The sequence below is a fragment of the Chrysochloris asiatica genome, unplaced genomic scaffold, assembly GCF_000296735.1.
Source record: "Chrysochloris asiatica unplaced genomic scaffold, ChrAsi1.0 scaffold00121, whole genome shotgun sequence".
Lineage (NCBI taxonomy): Eukaryota > Metazoa > Chordata > Mammalia > Afrosoricida > Chrysochloridae > Chrysochloris > Chrysochloris asiatica.
The window spans coordinates 2,846,770-2,868,395 of NW_006408639.1; the positions used below are offsets into that span (position 1 = coordinate 2,846,770).

At 38.2% G+C, this 21,626-nt stretch overlaps 1 protein-coding gene across 3 annotated transcripts in view; it reads left to right on the forward strand.

Moving 5' to 3' along the window:
• Window positions 1-21,626, forward strand: part of CNTN6 (contactin 6) — a 606,070-nt gene that overhangs the window by 266,978 nt on the left and 317,466 nt on the right. For all 3 annotated transcript variants that reach the window (XM_006868658.1, XM_006868659.1, XM_006868660.1), the window contains 2 exons: window positions 984-1,110; window positions 14,724-14,899. In XM_006868658.1, the coding sequence (XP_006868720.1) occupies window positions 984-1,110; window positions 14,724-14,899 (303 nt within the window). The remainder of the gene's footprint in view (window positions 1-983; window positions 1,111-14,723; window positions 14,900-21,626) is intronic.

Sequence of the window (21,626 nt, forward strand, 5' to 3'; positions counted from 1 at the left end):
GAAACAGAAAGCCTCATCTTTCTGGCAAGCGGCTGATAGGTTCAAACTGCCAACCTTGGAGTTGGCTGTACAGCGCTTATACTACAGTATCCCCTTGTTCCTCATACATATATAAATCTATGCATATACATGGGACCTGTCAGATAAGTACTGAGCTGATAACTGCAAGACTGACAGTTCAAATCCTTGGAAACCCTACACAGTTTCCCTATGTGTTGGAACTCACTCAATGGCACTTAACACTAACAATAACAATCTTCAAAGAGGTCAAAGTCAGGAAAATTAAGGAAAGACTGGTGAAATTTTTCAAATAGAAATGGAATAAAAAGACATAACAATTAAATACCACTCTGATTTTCAAATGGATCCTTTCCCTATAAAGACTTAGCATCTAGGACAAATGAGATCAGAGAGTTAGATGCTAAAAGAGCTCTGCCAGCATACTGGTTATGAGTCAGGCTGCTAACCTCAAGGTCACCAGTTCAAAACTATCAGTTTCTCTGTGGAGAAAGATGAGGCTTTCTGCTCCCATAATGATTTACAGCCTCAGAGACCCTATACAGGGTCGCTATGAGTTGGAACGCTCCACGGCATACAACAATTGGATTAATATTAATTTCTTTAAGTTTGTGGTTTTATTGTGGCTATGCAGAAGTCCATGGAGTCCTGGTATAGTGCTGTGGGCCAGTGTGCTGGGCTGCAAGGTCGGTGGTTCAAACTCACCATCTGCTCCTCAGAAACCCTATCTATACAGGATTACTAGGGGTCATTACTTACTTAACAGCACTGAACAACAGCAACAATGTAGAAGAATACATTGTATCCTTGTATAAGTCATATGAACTCATTTATTTGGAGTGATACAGTATCTTTTTATACACTGTCACATGATTGAGAAAAATGATTTTTTATGTCATTCTTTTACTTCTGTTTTAAAATATATTTTTTAAAATGCATGTTGTCCTGTTCTTTTCTTTTCACAGGTGATGTTCTCTTGAGCCGTCCTGTTTTTATTCAGGAACCACAAGATGTCATTTTCCCTTTGGATTCATCCAAATCTGAAATCATCCTGAACTGTGCTGCTAATGGTTACCCTTTACCTCGATATAGGTAAATTTCTTCAGCTATTACCACACTGTTTCACTTTTTTAAATATTGAGGTAATCCATATATGCAACAAAGTGCTTAAAATGAAATAATTAGAAGAGTACAGCTGAATGAATTTTTTTCATAATTATGTCCTATATTATAGCATAAGCACTGGACTGCTAAGTAGACGGTAGGTGATTCAAACCTACCATCGCTCTTAAAGAAACCCTATACAGGTTTACGATGAGTCAGTATTGATTCAACGCACTTAACAACAACATACAGCTGTGTGCCTGAAATGCAAATAATCATATGAACACTGTCAGTCCCTGAAAGTGTGCCCTCCTAATACTTATCACATACATAATAAACCTTGTCCTTCCCCAAAGGGAACCTTTACTCTTACTGTTGTTAGGGAATAGGTTTACTTAGAACATATATCCATGAGGTTATTGCCATGCAAAGCCAATAGAATGAAAAAGAGAGTGAAAGAAAGAGAGAGGCAAAGGGAAGGGAAGGGCAGGAAAGTTTGTTTTCCAAATGTGAAAGACTCCAAACTACCATTTCATTCTGTCCCCCTTACCAACTTGAGACTACTGCCTTGACTTTTGTATTTACAATGGGTGTGAAAATATTCCCCTGAAAGATGTTTGATGAAGACACGAACATGTTTTCTCAGATAAAATTCTTTGATCCCACCTTTTTTGCCCTATTATCCAAGAAAGAAGCCCTGATTTTGTAAAGGTTGTTGAAGACAGCTATGTACTATTAAGACAAAAAGACAATTTTGAGATTTGGTTGATAGCCTCAAATTATAATAGATTTTCATTTATTATTCATGGAATAGTAACAAGAAAGTTTATTTTAGTGCAAGTTTGCACTCAAGGCAGAATTTGATCAATACCGTAGATGGAATTCACACATTAAAAAACATATGTATGTGTAAGGTGGTGGTGGTTGTGTGCCATGGAGTCGGTTCCTACTCATAGCAATTCTGTGTAGGGTTTCAAGGCTGTAAATCGTTGTTGTTGTTGTTAAGTGCTGTCGAGTCAGTTCCGACACATAGCGACCCTGTATAGGGATTTCCAAGGAGCGACTGGTGAGCCTGAACCACTGACCTTGTAGTTCAAACGGCTTTGCAGTCTGGCGCATTAATGCACAGTACCACACCAGGACTCCAGACGGGAGCAGAAAACCTTCTTTTGAGTGGCTGTCAAATTCAGACTGCTAACTAGCTCGTAACTCATTGTGCTACCAGAGCTCCTATGCGTAAGGTACGTTAGTGTAAATAAATGTTGTTAAGTGTCTTCAAATCAGTTCCAACTCATAGTGACCTTTTATAGGGTTACTGAAGTACGACCAGTGAGTTTGAACTGCCAACCTTGTCATTCACAGTCCAGTGCTGATCCTACAATGCCATACCAGGAGAGTAAATGATAAGAATACTTTATTGGTACAACCTGCAAATGCCATGTAAATACAGGGAGATTTAGAAAAAAATGCATGAAAATGATTATGTGACTTTGTTGTTGTTGTTATTCTTAAGTATTGTTGAGTCAGTTCAGACTCATTGAGATCCTGTATAGGGTTTCCAATGAATAGCTGGTGGGTTTGAACTGTCATCTTGTGGTTTGCAGTCCAGTGCTGATCCTACAGCACCGCACCCGGAGTCGTCCTTTTGGGTGTTAACATTTTCTTTTAAAAATGTCCACTGAAATTAAATCAACAAACGCATATAAATAATAACAATTTCAGTACATTTTGGCAAAGTAAGATGGTCTTGCCTAATTTTACTGGTTTTGGTAAAAAAGAATGCTGATATATACCTGTATTCGGTATTAAAATTGCAGATTAGTTAGCTAAATGAGTTAAATGCACGGAACTAAAATCAATTCTTTTTAATACTGTATTTTGTCAATATTTTCTTTCACAACAAAAGAGATGAGGAACCAAGTCTTCTCATTAGACTGATTAGAGCTTATGTATCTGTAGGATAGAGTTTCTGGATGATGCAAATGGTTCACACACTAGGCTGGTAATAGAAAAGTGGGAAAATAAAGCTCACCCAAAGGCCTGGCTTTTTGAAAACTGGTTGGAAATCAGTTCTGCTTTGGCATACATGTGTCTCTATGAACCAGAGTCAAACCCATGGCAACTGTTTTTTTTTTTTTTGTTTTTTTTTTTTTTAGCTTTGTTGTTGTTAAGGGCCATTGAGTTGGTTCCAACTCATAGACAACCCCTACATAGGTTTCTGAGGAGCAGCTGGTAGGTTTGAACTGCTGACCTTATGGTTTCCAGTCCAGCAATGGTCTCATAGTGCCACACTAGGAAGACTCAAACAAATGAAACCCGTCTATTACAGGTACATCATCCACATAATACATTTTACAAGTTTTTCACTTTTGTTGTTCTTAAATAATCTGAAATTTTTGTTGTTGTTGTTTTTAAATAATGAGTGTATTTGAAAAATGGTCTTGTCATACCTTTCAGGAACATCTAATATATTTGTAAGTCTGCTTTTGAGACCTAATTTGATTGATTATAGTTGTTGGACAGAGATGTATAAGAAAAGAAAGCATATATGAATTCCTATAAAATAAACAACATTGCTAAATATTGTTGTTGTTGTTAAGTGCCTTTGAGTTGGTTCTGACTAGTTGTTGTTAGCTGCCATTGAGTTGGTATCAATTTACAGCAACCCTATGCACAACAGAACTAAACAATGTCTGGTCTTGGGCCAACCTCACAATCATTACGTTTGAGCCCATTTTTGCTGCCACTCTGCCAGTTCATCTGGGCTCTTCTTCTTTTTCTCTAACCCTCTGCTTTACCATACATGATATCCTTCTCCAGAGACAGATCCCTTCTAACTATATGAACAATATGAGAGACAAAATCTGGCTATCATGACTTCCAAGGTGCACTCTGGCTATACTTCTTCCAACACAGATCTCTGTTCTTTTGGGAGTCCATGGTACTTTTAGTATTTTCCTCTAACACCGTAACTCAAATGCATCAATTCTTCTGTCCAACTCGAGGTTATTGAAAATATCATGGCTTGGGTCAGGCACGCCTTAAGTGTTTAAACTGATATCTTTGCTCTTCAACACCTTAAAGAGGCCTTGTACAGCAAATATGCCCAATGCAATACACCATGTGATTTCTTGACTGCTGCTTTCATGAGTGTTGATGGTTGAGCTGAGAAAATGAAGTCTTTTACAACTTCAACCTTGTCTCTGTTGATAAGAATTTTGATTATTGGTCCATTGGTGATGATTTTTGCTTTTTTTACATTGAGATATAACTCGTACTGAAGGCTGTGGTCCTTGAGGTTAATCAGCAAGTATTTTAAGTCCTAAGTCCTCTACCTTTTCAGCAAGCAAGATTGTATCATCTGCAGATATCCCAGGTTGTTAATGAGCCTTCTTCCAATCTTGATGCCACTTTTTCATCATAATATCCAGCATCTTGTATTATGTGCTCATCATGCACGCTGATTAAATATGGTGGAAGAATACAACTGTGCTACACACCTTTCCAATTTCAAACCATTTTGTGTTTCCTTGCTCTATTTGAACAGCTACCTCATGTTCCTCGGTGTTCTGGAATACTCATTCTGCGTAGTGTTAACATTGTCCATAGCTTGTCTTGATCCACACAATCAAAAGCCTTTGCATAGTCAATAAAGCACATGTAAACATCTTTCTGGTATTCTCTGATTTCAGCCAAGATCCATATGACATCAGCAATGATCTCCCTTGTTCGACATCCTCTTCTGAATCTGGTTTGCACCTCTGGAAGTTCTCTTTTAATGTATGTTTGCAGCTGTTCTTGTATTAACTTAAAAACTTTTCTCACGTGGGTATCAATGACATTGCTGATGATTTCCGCATTCCCTTTTGTCCCCTCTCTTCGGAATGGACACGTACACGTTGCTTCCTGTCAGTTGGCCAGGTAGTTGTCTTCCAAATGTCTTGGCATAGATGTGTGAGTGCCTGCAGTGCCACATCCAGTGTGTTGAATGATTTCATATTATATTCCACCAATTCCCGGTGCCTTGTTCTTTGTCCATGACTTCAGTGCACCTTGGACGTCTTCCTTCAGGATCATTGACTCTCGATCATATGCTACCTCTTGAAATGTTTAAACATCAACCATTTCGTTTTGTTACAGTGACTCTGTGTATTCCTTCCATCGTCTTTTGATGTTTTCTGCATCTCTCAGTATTTGTCCATAGAGTCCTTCAATACTCTAAGCTGAGGTTTGAATTTTTTCTTCAATTCACTCGAAAAATGCTGAGTATGTTCATCCGTTTTGGTTTTCTAACTCCAGGTCTTTGCACATGTCATTATAATATTTGGTTTAGTCTTCTCCAGCTGACTTTTGAAATTTTCTGTTCAGTTCTTGTTCTTCCTCAGTTCTTCCATTTGCTTTAGTATCTCTACACTGAAGACCACATTTCATAATTTCTTCTGACATCCATCTTGGTCTTTTCCTTCTTTCTTAACTTCTCAATGACCTTTTGCTTTCTTCCTGTATGATATTCTTGACATCATCACACAACTCTTCTGGTCTTTTGTCAGTAGTGTCTAATGCATCAATTCTGTTCTCCAGATGATCTCTAAATTCAGGTGGGATAAATTTAAGGTCACATTTTGCTTCTTGTGGGCTTGGTTTAATTTTCTTTAGCTTTAGCCTGAACTTGCACATGAACAATTGATGGTATGTTACAAAATTTGTCCCTGGCCTTGCTTTGTCTGATGATATGGAGCTTTTCTACCATATCTTTCCACACATGTAGTCAGTTTGATTTCTGTGTATTCCATCTAGTGAGGTCCAAATGTATATTCATCTTTTATGTTGTTTTAAAAAGATATTTGCATTGAAGAGCTCATTGATCTTGCAAAATTCTATCATGCAATCACCTGCACTGTTTATATAATCATGGCCATGTTTTTCAGCTACTGATCCTTTGTCTTTGCTTCCAAACTTTGAGTTCCAATGGCCAAAAATTATGAATACGTGTTTTGTTTTTTAAGTTTCATTGTGAATTGACTGAAAGTTTACAGGGCAGATCATCAGTTTTACATTAAACAAATCATATACTTTCTTTCATTGCATTGATTATAATCCCCTCCAAGTACCATCAGTTAACAGTATTTCTCTCTATTCATTTTAGCTCTTTATTTATTTATTTATTTTTATTTTAACACTCAAGCACATATAATAATTTAAACCACCAAAGGGCACATTCTGCAAGTCTGCCTCTTGTCCACCAGCTCTCAGTCCCTCTCTTTCCATGAATCTAGAGTCCTCAGCTGCATCCTCTCTCCATGTCCCCATCTCTGGTGTCTTTGCTTCTTTGGATAAGGTCTCATGTTCCACTTGTGCCCTTCTCCCTTGATGGTACTAGGGCCCTCTGTTGCTGGACTGTAATATTAACTACTCCCCCATTTTTGTTACAAAACTTCTACCTTTACAATTGTGACAGTTGCAATTAGTCATGATAATAATTACTCACTATTAAATCATAAGAATCTTATCCCCATCTCTTTTCACCAGACCTGTCTAGACAAGATAAAAAGTATTCAGTTATTCAGTGGGGACTCTATCTTCCCCTGTACACTCTTAAACTAAACTCCTTCTTGAAAACTTGTTAGCAAGTCACTTCATGCCTTTATCACGCCTTCATTTTAGGTATCCAATGTCTAAGTTGCCCTCCCCTATCTACCATGTATACAGAGGTGATGGCACTGATACTTATGTGAAGACTCCTTCCCTCTCTGTTGTTATTTTGAGCTACTACATCCATGAATATAGGTCAATTTCATCAAATTGTAGCAATTTATCTTCATTTCTTTTATCTTTTTTTTTTTTTTTTTTTGTAATCTTCCTCTAGTCGAGTTTTGATTATCAAGCCATTGAGGTTAGGTCAAATGGATACTATCTGCAAGTTTGAGTGTTCTTGTGCATCTCACCTCACTTCATATAAACTGGGTGCTTCACTCTCAGTTCTATCCATCCATGGCTATGTCCTTGCCCATGGGCTCAAGAGTCCCCAGGTCTCACCACACTTCAGACCAACCATCCCTTCCACTTCTCTCTCTCTTCTCCAGGACAATGGGAGTCTTTGGAATGTGGTTTAACTCAGCCCATTTCTTCATTGCTGCCTTTCCCCCTCTTCCAATCACCAGTAGACCAATGTAGTTAGTTGCCAGCAAGCTTACATGCCTGCTCATGTGTTCCAGATGAGTTTCAGTTTTAGAGGGGGTCTCTCTATCCTCTTTCGCTTTTTTTTTTTTTTTTATTTTTTTTTTTGGGGGGGGGGGGGGGTTTGTCCTGAAGGAAGTTGATTGCTTACCTGATGGCTTTCCAGCAAACAGCTTGCTTATTCTTGTAGTAGCCAAACATAACTGCTATTTTTGTTTAGGGTTTTTTCTGCTGATCTTTCTTTGAAGATGTGTCTTCTATTGCTCTAGCTGTTCCAGAGTGGTGTCAATGCATCTTGATTGCATGTTTGATCAATTTCAGGCTGAAGAAGTTGATAGAATTCTTCAATTTCATCATCAGTGGCTTTAATGATTTGTGTGTAAATTTGAATAATTGTTGCATTAACTAGTCTTTGTAGGCATGTGAATATTTTCATATTACAGACAGCATTGTACTTCATGACTTCTCTTGATACATTCTTTTTGATAATGAATACAACACCATTCCACTTCAATTTGTTATTCCCTGAATAGTAAACCATATGATTATCAGATTCAAAATAGGAAATACCAGTTCATTTCAGCTCAGTAATGACTAGGATATGATGTTTATACATCCCATTAAATTTTTGATAATTTCCAATTTTCTTAGATTCATACTTCACACATTCCATGTTCTAATTCTTAATGGGTCTTTATAGCTGTTACTCTTCCTTTTGAGTTGTGCACCTTCAGCCAATGAAGGTCCTGAGGGTTTTATTCCTTTTGCATCATCATGGTTAACCCCATTTTGAAGAGGCAGCTCTTCCCCAGTTGCATTTTAAGTGCCTTCCAACCTCAGAGGCTCATCTTCTGACACTATATCTGCAATATTCTGGTACTCTCCATCATGTTTCAGTATTCAGTAATCTGGTGCTGACCGTGTTCTACTGCTATTCATAAGGTTTTCAGGGACTAAATAATCAGAAATAGTCCATCTCTCCTTCTTCGTAGTCTGTCTTCATCTGGAAGTTCAGCTGAAACCTGTCCACTGTGGGTCACCCTGCTGGTATTTAAAATACCTGTGGCATAGCTTCCAGAATCACAACAACACACAAGCCACCACAGTATGACAAAATGACAGACAAGTGGTGGTTCTGACTCCTAGTGACCCTGTACATGTTAGGTGCTGTAGCACCTGGTGCATATCCTACAGCACCTAACATGTACATGCATTCATAGCAACATTAAGACTAGTGTTTGATCAAACAAGTGACGCCATAATATAGCCACATTGATGCATGAAATTAACACACAAGGTCTAGAAAAATCAATTAGTAATGAGTTTAGTTTCAACTCAGAACATATATTTTATTTAGGGAGATGTAACAACACACACACAAATCATTTCCACTTGGGTTCCACTCTCTGTATCTTTCATTATCAAAGAGGTATTTGTTATACCTCTCTTTGGTCCAATCATCAAAGGAGGCTCTTTTCTTTAATTTATTCTACTTTATCTTAGTCATGGAGTCCTGATGTGGTGCTCTGGGCTAATGTGCTGGACTGCAAAAGTCAGTAAGAACCACAAAGTCAGTGGTTCAAGCTTACTGTCTACTACTTGGAAACCCTATACAGGGTCGCTATGGGTTGGAACTGACTCAATGGCTCTCCACAAGAACAACACCATGTTAGTTTTGGATAAAGTTGACTAAATTAAAGAGCCCCCTCTGATGATTGGAACCTACTCAACAGGAGTTAACAACAACAATCTTAGTCATGGAGTCCTGGTGTGCCACTGAAGGAAAAGCACTGGGCTGCTAAGTATAAGGTTGTTGACTCAAATCCACCAGTTGCTCTTGGAAATCTTACATAGGACATTTGTGAGTCTTAGACAACTTGATGGCACTTATCAACAACAACCTTAGCCATAAAAATCCCTGGTTATACAATGATTAAAGTGTTAGGCTACTAACTGAAATGTCAGCAGTTCAAACCTACCTGAAGTTCTGAGGGCAAAAAATTCCTATTAATCTGCTTCCATAAATGTTTACAGTCTAGGAAACCATTTGGTCATAAGGAATGGGCTTGAAAGCACATAACAAACAACTAAGTCATGAAGACATACTTAAGTCTACAGAATCCCCAGACCTGTATGAGTGAAAATCATCACAGTAGTCATCCTAGTCCCCTATCCCTTTTATTTTCTTCACTTGATTTTCTTTGCAATCCCATGAAGGAAAGCAGGATATATATTATTGTGAAAAATTTGTAACCGATAAAACTGACTTTTGGTGGAATTAGATGGGTTTTCCAAGGATACATAGTAAAGGAATGTTAGAGCTAGTGTTAAGACTCTTTCACACAGGCAATGGCATAAATGATGGTGTGCATTATTATCACCCAGACAAACCGGAGTTCATTTCCTGTACAATGCCTCTCAACTATTGCCACCATCCATCTGTCTTTGAAGACTTGAGAGTTGTTACGCTGCTGAACAAATTTCAGTAGAGATTCCAGATTAAAGCAGACTAGGAAAGGTTTAGTAATCTAACTCCCAAAACAAACGAATAAACTCCTATGACTCACAATGGCCTGATCCCATATTGCATAGGGTCACCATAATCCAGGGCTGACTGACAGCAGCTAAAAATAACAAAAACAATGGAATATTGAAACGTTAGATTTTCTGTCTATACTAGAGGTCCAGGAAGGGTCCATAAACATGGAATTTTAATAAGCACTCCATAGAATTCTGTAGCAAAACTTAATTTTAAAAAACACTGAAACACACAAATGCATGCATATTATTGAAGGAAAATAAGCACACCTAGACCCCAGTCATCATATTCTTGGCACATTGCTTAACTAAGTATAGTGAAGAGTATTATCCAGCAAGAGGTCAAGATACTAGTTCACATTCATTATGTTTCATGGAATTAAAATGACATTCATATGCTTAAAGCCTTCCTTTAAAGCATACTTTCTATTACGAATCAGAAGAAAACACTCCTGGGTATTCAAATCTGTCAGTTACATGTGTGTGGCAATCACTCACATTCATTAATACTGTTTCTCCACTTATTTAAACATATTAATTAGGATAAAGCCCACACCAGGAGTTGAACCCTTGATCTATATGCGTGGTTTAATAATCATTGTACCATAGTGATTAGAATGATTATGGGGATACTGTGAAAAATTCATTTGCTGCAGCTAAGCCAACAACTTTGAATTTGTGTTGAAAAACAATTACCGACCTTAATTAGGAACATGTAATGATGACAGCAGTTATTTCAGTGATTGATTCCAAAATTAAACAGAGCTGGCAAACTAAGTGTCGTATATTCTTTGCTTTGAAAACGAAAGCGAACATGAAGGTCCAAAGATCGTGCCCTGTAAGCAAAGTATGAAATTACAGGGCTGGACGAGAAAATATTGGAGTTGAGACAGGTCTAGGAAAAGTTTTCTACTTTTTTTCCTTTGCTGTAACACTGAAAAATGGACTCCTGATATGGCGCTGTAGGATGAGCCCTGGATTGCTAACCACAAAGTCAGTAGTTCAAACCCACCAGTCATTCCTCAGAAACCTTTTACAGGGTCACTGTGAATTGGAACATACTCTACTGTACTTAATAACAGCAACACTGAAAATTAGAAACAGTTTATATGTGTTCTTCTTAAAAGCAAACAAACAAAACACCTCAACTCTGTCAGAAAGGCTAGGCAAACACAGGCATGTACTCTTTTTATCTGTTTACCTATTGTCTTTCAATTCCTTTCTATGAAATAGCAGTTGAAGTACACAGAAATTGGTTACATAACTTAAAAGTTAGTTCCAAGCTTGTATTTTATTTGATGTTTGGTCAATCACTTCTCATCTTTTATAAGGTGGTTGTTAAATGCCATCAAGTCTATTCCAATTCTTAGTAATCTTGTATAGAGTTTCCAAAGAGTGACTGGTGGGTTTGAACCACTGATTTTGCAGCTAGCAGTCCAGGGCTTCTCCTATAATGCCATACCCGGACTCTTTCATAAGGTAGAAGATCACACAAATTCATCCTTTTGTTTTCTACTTTGTTAGACATTTGCCAAACTCTTCTTGTAGGATGTTTCAGAATACTCCTAAGAAAGTCAGTTACATTTGGAACAATTCTGAAGAAAATGACATTTCTCTCTGACAATTAGCTGTTCCCCCCCCCCCCAAAAAAAAAAAATACAAGCAATTTTAATAGGATCTTAGCATGAAGTGTGGACTTCTGGTGTGGTGCCGTGGATAAATGCACTGGACAGCAAAGTCAATTAGAACTGCTAGGTTCAAGCTCACCAGCCACTCCTCAGAAACCCTATACAGTGTGACTGTGGGTTGGAACGGACTCGATGGCACTTAACAACAACAAATATGAAGTGGCATTCTGGTGTGGCACTGGAGGATAATGTACTGGATTGCAATGTCAGTTTGAACCACAAGGTTGGCAGTTCAGACCCATCTGATGCTCCTTTGAAACCTTATATAGGGTCACTGAGGCAGAACCAACTCTACAGCAATTAACAGTAAGTATGAAGTGGAAGACAACTGTCAGGCTGACTGATTGGAAGAGATCAATGTTTATGCCCATTCCAAAGAGAGGTGACCCAACGGAATGCGGAAATCATCGGACAATCTCTTTGATATCTCAAGCAAGCAAAGTTTTGCTAAAGGTAATACAGAAATGGCTACAATCATACATTGACAGAGAATTTCCAGAGGTTCAAGCTGGATTCAGAAGAGGCCGTGGAACGAGAGATATCATTGCTGATGTCCGATGGATCTTGGCTGAAAGCAGAGAATATCAGAAGGATGTTTACCTGTGCTTTATTGATTACGCAAAGGCTTTTGATTGTGTGGATCATGACAAGCTATGGACAACATTGAGAAGTATGAGTATTCCAGAACACTTAATTGTACTTCTAAGAAATCTGTACCTAGACCAAGAAGCAGTTGTTCGAACAGAACATGGGAACACTGAATGTTTTAAAATTTGGAAAGGTGTGAGACAGGGTTGTATTCTTTCACCATACTTATTCAACCTGTATGCTGAGCAAATAATACGAGAAGCTGGGTTCTGTGAAGAAAAACGTGGCATCAGGATTGGAGGAAGATGCAGATGATACAATCTTGATTGCTGAAAGTGAAGAGGACTTGAAACATTTACTTATGAAGATTAAAGAGCACACCCTTCGATATGGATTACATCTCAATGTCAAAAAAACAAAAATCCTCACCACTGGACCAATAAACAACATTCTTATCAATGGAGAAAAGATTGAAGTTGTCAAGGACTTCATACTTCTTGGATCAACTATCAACACTCGTGGAAGTAGCAGTCAAGAGATCAGATGACGTATTGCACTGGGCAAATCTGCTGCACAGGAACTTGTTAAAGTGTTGAAGAGCAGAGATGTCAGCTTGAGGACTAGGGTGCGCCTGACCCAGGCCATTGTGTTTTCAATAGCCTCATATGGATGTGAAAGCTGGACAGTGAATAAGGAAGATCGTAGAAGAATTGATGCCTTTGAGTTGTGGTGTTGGAGGAGAATACCGAAAGTGCCATGGACTGCCAAAAGAACCAATAGATCTGTTTTGGAAGAAGTGCAGCCAGGGTGCTCCTTGGAGGCCAGGATGGCTAAGCTTCGTCTCTCCTACTTTGGACATATTGTCCGGAGGAAACAGTCGCTGGACAAGGAAGTCATGCTGGGTAGGGTGGAGGGTCAGAGAAAAAGAGGAAGACCCCCAACGAGATGGATCATCCAGGTGGCATCATTGATGGACTCAAGTGTGGCAGCGGTACTGAGGTTGGCCCAGGATCGAACGTTGTTTCGTTCTGCTGTGCATGGGGTCGCTATGAGTCGGTTCCAACTCGATGACACCTGACAACAACAACACACAACAATGAAGTGGAGAATCATAGCAAAGCTGACGTAGACCTTCAAATCACAGATTGGAAGTTAGCAGTATTTCATAAAAACAGGCCATTTATTTATTTATTTATCCAAATAATTGATCATATTAACTGAAGTTTTTAAATATCTGTATCCCAAAATGGAGTGATAAGCATTAGACTGCAAAGTTTGCAGTTCAAACTCACCAACCATTCTTCGGAAACCCTATACAGGGTCATGCACTTAGCAACAACAACAAATATCCCTAAATGAGAGTCCTGGTGTGGTGCTACCAGTTAATGCACTGGACTGCAAGTTCAAGCTCATTGGCTAGTCAACAGAAGCAACATACAAGGTCTCTATGAGTAGGAACCTACTCAAGGACACTTAACAACAACGTATTCCTAAATAAACAGCCCTGGCAGCACATAGTGATTACAAGCCTGCTGCTAATCAGAAGGTCACCTTGGGCATCTACCAGTGGTTCTGTGGGAGAAAGATGAGGCTTTCTGCTCTGGTAAACATTTATAGCCTCAGAAACCCTATACAGGGTCCCTGTGAGTCGGAACTGAATCCATGGCACACCACCACCACCACCATCCCTAAATGAGTGTGTACCTCTGCATACAGCAGTTGCTTAGGAATGTATCACATTCAATTTGCAGTATTCGTATTTCAAAGTGTCTGAAGATTTGGGGAAGTTAGGAGATGCAAGGTGATTTGAAATGATTCCTGGGTATTTTTTCCTCTTAAAATGGCCAGGTGACATTTCTAAAACTATTTATGACTTTTTGTATAACTGCAAGTTAATTCTTGTACTAAATAAAGAATTGTTTGTAAGTAGGTAAGCCAAGAGAATTTGCTTCTTAAAATAAAAGCCTCTCAAACTGCACTTGTTTTGCTAGAGTATAATTTTAGTTTGACATTTTTAAGTACTGTTGAAATATTTTTAGCGTGATTTCCATGTAACAGACTATCAGACACAATCATGTTCTAAAGTAGTCAGTTTATTATTGTTTTGTTATTGGTCTCAAATTGGCCTTGTAAAATCTTTGGAAGTTTTCTTCTTGCCGTTGGTAATGTACCCTTCTTTGATTTCTAGCTCTGAATCATTTTTGACATTCAATTTTGTGGTATCAGTTGTGGGTGTTCAGGTATGGTATACTCAGGTGTTATCTGAAAAGTTACTGAAGGGATAGAGTGGCCAATGTTACTGACTGAATGTCTAAGTTTTGTTTCTTATGTTAAGAATGCTGTGCCTCTGTATATTTGTTTGCATAAAAGTTTGTCTCCAAAAAAGAGTGAGAGATCTTTCAAATAACCTAGTTGCTGATATTACTGAGTTTGTGAAAATGACTATCTTGGATAAAACTAGTAGCATTGTCTCCACATTTTAGCATTACTTTTCTGGATTTTTAAAAAAATTATTTAATGGAGTAGAAATGATACCTGAATGTTGTTTAAGACAAACAACTGTCCACTCTATATGTTAGAAATGTCATTTGATTTTTCTTTCCTTTAAAGGTGGAAGCAAAATGGCACAGATATTGACTTTACCATGAATTATCACTACAGATTGGATGGAGGAAATTTGGCAATCAGTAGCCCCAGAACAGATCAAGACATTGGCACGTACCAGTGCCTAGCCACCAATCTTCTCGGGACAGTTCTCAGTCGGAAGGCAAAGCTCCAGTTTGCATGTGAGTTTGGAAAAAAAAAAAAAATTCTCTCTTTTTCTGTAAATATAATATTCTTTGGATACATGCTAGTTTTAAAAAATGACTTTGCCAGTATTCTGCGTTCTGAGAGTGAATATGAATTTATGGAGTTAAAACATTTTGACAGCATGCATTTTGTGAATCTAGAGTCTTGGGGATTGTCGAAATGTATTACATTAAAAAAAAAAGAATTACATGTTTTATTAAATTGTGTGCATTATTCTGAGGAACAGCTCTAAAGAGGCCCTATATAAATATGAAGATAAAAATACTTTGCTTCTTTTTCTTTTTTAAATTTATTTTTAGCATTGGATATTAGCATGTAGAGTAAGGTGGAAAAAAACTAAGGGCTAAGGTATCTATGGGGATGTGGATATTCTTCCAGAAAAAGTGATTACGTACCCACAGTTTGAAGTAGGTGGAAATAAAGTGTTTGCCAAAGACAGGCTTGAAATTAACTATAACAATATCCAGCTGCATCACAGAAATGTCTTCCAAGTAATTATCTTGGTGACATTTGGGGACATTAGCAGATGAACATTAGACATACTGCTTCTTATATCCTTCATATATAGTGTTTCAAGGGACTGAAATGTTTCATATTGAAGGCAAGGAAAACCTTGCTTGAGAATAATTGTCTTTGTTGTTGTGGATAAAGTAGAAGATTTGTATTTTGCCTTTTGCTACTCCCTCGCACTCCCATCCACCTGGCCTGGAGAAATTACCAGGGAGCCAGGAATAAATCCTTCAAGGGCTTATCGAGAGGTCTGTGCTGTCTGCTCCTTTCAAAGTATAATTATTTTGGAATTTTATTAATACAATCTATGCCCAAAGCCCATATTTGGAACTATTTTATACATCAGTAGGTATTTGTACGAATAAATTGTATCTGCTTCTTAAAACAACACTATATCATAAAGATAATTCAGGGGAAACACCAAAGATGCCTTGATACACACATGTTGTTGAGTGTGGTCAAGTTGGTTGTGACTCAGAGTGACGTTGTACCAAAGAGCGACTGGTGGGTTTGAACCAGTTGTCAAACTAACTTTGTGGTCGAGCGCTTACTCTTACAGAACCACACCCAAACTCCCCCATAAATTGACTGTTAGGGAAAAATCTTGTTTCAGATTAAAAAAAAAAATACTGTGTATACAGCTTCTTCATGGGCATTACTAGGTACATCTGAATGTATTTGTATCCATAGAAATAAAAAAATCTCATGTAAACATTTTTGGATCTGAATAGAATATGAACAGACTGAGACTTAGAGAAATTATAACACTTGATTTCAGTTTTTGGTGTAAGATTACCAATTAAGAAGAATACTAACTAGAAACTTAATTCACAGAAATGAACTATTACTCCAGACTATAAATTACTCTTTCCCAATAAATATTTCCTTCTCCTACTTGGAAGGGAGATAACCCTATAAGGCACATATATTTTGAGTTAGAGTCTATAATAGTTTTAACTTTCTTGTGGAGCAGAATCCATGTGTAGCATGTATTTGTTGTACCCTCAAGTTTCTTTAGAGTTATGTTTTCGTAGCCATTCTTGTAAAAGACTGACTACCTATGCTTAAAACAAATGAACTGTGCTTTATATAGTGGTGTATTTCCTTGTATGCTTTTCTTATTAACAACTAAAAAGTTTTAATTCCTTATGTTCTTTCTTACCCTTTTTCTGCCTTAAAAATATTTTTAAATAGAAACTTCCCAAATTAAAATACATTTTTGTTTATTTTTTTAAAAAGTTAAGTTAGGAAGACACTATATGCTTCCGTTTAGATGGATGAGAGAAACCAAGTCCTCCTTCTCTCTTTGCTTATAGTTTGTATTTTCATAAAGTTTTTTTTGGGGGGTCTAGTGGTCTGTCCTGATCCTTAAAAGCATTTCTATTCCTATTCATGTGAAAATACAATCACCTAAATTCATGAACTACTCTGTTTCTTAAAACCAATAGGATCGTATGCTCTAAATCTGAAATTTGACTGCACGATAAGAATCCTAACAATCATTCTCTTCTATACAGTACTGTTTTAGTTTCCTGGAACTGTCATAACAAAATACACAAAAAAGATTGGCTTAAAAAAACAGAAATTTGTCTCATAGATCTGAACGCTAGGTGTCCAAATTTATTGTGCTGATAAGGACCAGTGTTCTCTCTCTCCTGGTCTAGAAGAAACTCTTTTAGCTGCTCATAAAACACATACCTACTGTGATCAAGTCGATTCCAATTCATAGAGATCTTTATAGGGTTTCTGAAACAGTTATTCTTCATGGGAGGAGAAATCCTAATCTTTCTCCTGTGTAGCTGTTGGTGGATTTGTTTGAACCACTGACCTTGCAGTCTTATGTCCACAGTGCCACCATGTTACTGGTTGTTGTTATTGGTAAGTGCCATTGAGTCAGTTCCAACTCATAGTGACCCTGTATAAGGTTTCTGAGGAGCAACTGGTGAGTTTGAACCACTGACCTTGTGGTTCAAATCAACCTTGCAGTCCAGTGCATTAACCCGCAGCACCATTCCAAGGATTCCTATCCTGAAATTTCTTCATGCTCCTTAGCTTTTAGATGTATCTTCACATGGCATCTTTCCCCTGTGCCTGTTCTCAATTTTTATTTTATAAAACACCACTCAGAAGGATTTAGGACTCATCCTACTCATATATATCATTAATATAACTAATAACTTCTCCATCTAAAAAGCCTGATTTCCAAACAAGATCATATTCTCAGGGAAAGCGCTTAGTACATAAGCATCTTTTTGGCAGAAGCACAAGGCAATCTATAACGAATGCCTACAGTTGTTCCTCGGGTCCTGGTGTGCTGCTGGAGGATAAGCACTGGACTGATAGCTATAAGGTTACTGGGTCAAACCCACCAGTCCCTCCTCAGATAGCCTATACAGGGTAGCTCTGAGTCAGAACTGACTTGAAGGCTCTTAACAGCAACAACCTGGTTGTTCCTTCAGGGTCACTATGAGTTGAATTTGACTCAGTGTCATTGGGTTGGGTTTGGGTACAGTAATTCCAAGATGGGAAATACTTCCTATTGGATCCAGAGAGAAATTTGCTTCAGTACAAATATATCTGTTGATCTGAATGAACTCTGAACATAAGCAGCATAGTTTAACTACCTATAAAGTATGTATCCTCCAATTTCTGTGTCCATGAGTTTACTTGTTATTTCACTGAAGTCAGTTGTTCATTCTAAACAGTAAAGAACTTCTAAAATAAGCTGAAAATATCAGGTCTGATGATGCCATCCCTGTTGAGCAACTTTGAATGGTTTATTTTTGTATGAATGAGCATGAGGTTTGCAAAGATAAATAGAAGGCAAAAAAAAAAAAAAAAAAGTGTTGCCAATTTGAAGCCAAAAGTACCCATTTACAAACTGTTTCTTCTGACCGGATTCAAGAATGAGAAATCTTAAGAAAGGACCATTGAGCCCATTCTAATTTATAGCGATCCCTGTATAGGGTTTCCAAGGAACTTTTGATTTCTAATGCCAACCTTGAGGGGATCAGTCCAGTGCTTATGCTACAGTGCCACACCAGGGCTTACCTATATGTGCAGTCTTATTGTGGTAACCTGATATAAGCACTGGAATGCTAACCACAAGGTTGGCATTACAAACCCACCAGCAGTTCCTTGGAAACCCTGTTCAGGGTCACTCTGCGTGGAACTGACTCCATGGCTTGTTAAGTTCTATCAAGTTGGTTCTGACGCATAGTAACCCTGTATAGTGTTTCTGAAGAGTGGCTGGTGAGCTTCAACCACTGACTTTGCAGTTCAAACAGACTTTGTAGACCAGTGTTTATCCTATAGTACCACACCAGGACTCCTAACAACAATAGCATTATACACACACATGCACACACGCATACTGCTGTGGTTAAGTGCCGTTTAGTCCATTATGACTCAGTGACCCTGTATAGGGTTTCTGAGGAGCAGCTGATGAGCTTGAACCACCGGCCTTGCCATTCGAACCACACCAAGACTCTCTTTTATATATATGTGTGTATACACACACACACACACACACACACACACACACACACACACACACACACATATACTGTTGTTAGTCTGTGACCCTATGCACAACCTAATGAAGTACTGCCTGGTACTGGGCCAACCTCACAATCATTGCCACAATTATACACACACACACACACGTACATACATATATGTATACACACACACAGTGACTGTATATGATAAGCACTGTACTGTGAACCACAAGGTCTGAATTTTAACCTTTCTGATCCCACTAAGATTTAAAGCCTCAGAAGTTCTACCAATCATCTATGAGTCAGACTAGAGTTGACATTAGTTAACAACAACAACAACAAATATATTTAGTGTTATTGTTAAGTGCCATCAAGTCATTTCCACTTCCTGGTCCTGCGCCATCCTTATAATCAGTGCTACACATGAGCTCATTGCTGCTGCCACTGTGCCAATCCATCTGGTAGGAGGTCTTCCTCTTTTTCACTGACCTTTAACTTTGCTTACCTTGATTTCTTTCTCTAGGGACTGGTCCTTCCTGATAATATGTCCAAAGCATAAGAGATGAAGTCTGGTCATCCTAGCTTCTAAGGAGCATTCTGGCTGTGCTTCTTCCTCCATAGATTTTCTGTTCTTTTGGAAGTACCATGGGGTACTTTTAATATTCTTCCCAACACCATCATATCTCAAATGCTTGAGTTCTACAGTCTTCCTTACTCACTGTCCAGTTTTCACATGCATTTGAAGCTATTGAAAATACCATGGCTTGGGTCAGGGCAACTTAGTCCTCAAACTGACATCTTTGATCTTGAACATATTTATAGAGATCTTGTACAACAAATTTGCCAAATGCGATACCTTGTATGAGTTTATGATTGCTCCTTCTGTAAGTTTTGATGGTAGATCTAAGCAAAATGAAGTCTTTGACAGTGTCAATATTTTTTCCATGTATCATGAAGTTATTTATTGGTCCAATGGTGAGGATTTTTGTTTTGTTTACATTGAGGTGCAACCCCTACCAAAGGCTATGGACTTTGATCTTCACCAGTAAGTATTTTAAGTCCTCTTTGCTTTCAGTAAGGCAAAGTTTTATCATCAGCCAATCTCAGGTTGTTAACGAGTCTTCCTCCAATTCTTATGGCATATTCTTCTTCACATAATCCAGTTTCTTGGAATGTTTGCCTAGTATATGGCACACACCTTTACTAATTTAAACCTGATTTTAAACCAATTGTGTATATATATGGGGAGTCCTGGTGTGGTACTATAGGATAAACACTGGTCTGCAAGGTCATTTTGAGCTGTAAAGCCTTTTGTTCAAACTCACCAGCCACTACTTGGAAACCCTATACTATATTGCTGTGAGTCAGACCCATCTCAATAGCGCTTAATAGCAACATATATAGAGAGCTCCAGTGTGGCACTTTTGGATAAGCACTGGACTGCAGTTTGAGCTGCAAGGTTGGGGTTCAAAATCACCAGGCATTCCTCAGGAACCATATAGAGTCACCATGAGTAGGAACCAACTCCACTGCATGTAACATAAACAACAATATGTATATATTTTTAATGTTTACAGGAGCAGAAAACCTCACCTTCCGCACCCCCCCGCCCCCAGAGTGACTGGTGGGCTCAAACCACCGACCTTGTGATTTGCAATCTATTGCTTATTATATGAAACCACCACTGTTTTTAGATATTTGCTCTTGTGAGTGTAAGAAAGCATACGGTCAACCAAATGGAATGTTCCTAAGTGTAAAACAGCTTCAACATCATTTTAATTCCTTGGTGGTGGTGGTTTGTTGTGGAGTCAGTTCCAACTCATAGTGACCCTTTATGGGATTTCTGAAGCTGTAAATCTTTATGGGAGCCACACGTGTCTTCTTTCTCCCGAGATACACATGTTAGATTCGAATTGCTGTCCTTGTGATTAGCAGCCCTTCTAACCCACTACTTGTAACTCACTACTTGTTTTTAATTCTTTACTACCTCAGCATATTTATATATTTCATATGTATTTACTTATTTTGTTAAAAAGCACTTTGGTATGCAGGGTGAAAAAGGCAGTTAAATGTTGAGATTTTAAATTTCGACACCATGTTCACAATCTATCCTTGTCACATACCAAGCCACACAGAATTATATCACCCATCAAATGCATTAAGTCTCTAATATGAAATCTGTACAGTGATAATTAAGCAGTGTCTACTACAAATGACAGTGGTGTGGATTAACTGAGATAAACTGTATGAACTTATAAACTATAGCAGCAACCTCATCATGTGTTCATTACTTGTCCATAACTGACCAAATTGATTCAAACTGCTACAATACATCATAGAAAAGTCTTCTGATTTATATTGTAGAAACTTTTCTAGACCTGTTCTTTGTGCTCTTATTTTCAAGTCTAATGTGTCTGTCAGTGTGTCCTGCAGTGGTGGCTGTGTGTTGCTATGATACTGGAAGCTATGCCATTGGTATGTTAAATACCAGCAGGGTCACCTGTGGTGGGCAGGTTTCATCAAGATTCCAGAGTAACATAGATTCCAGAAGAGAGGCTTACAACTTCAGAAGAGTTAGCCCTGGAAAAGCCTATGATGTTGTTGTTGTTGTCAGGTGCTATCGAGTCAGAACCGACTCATAGCGACCCCATGCACAGCAGAACAAAACAATGTTCGATCCTGGGCCAACCTC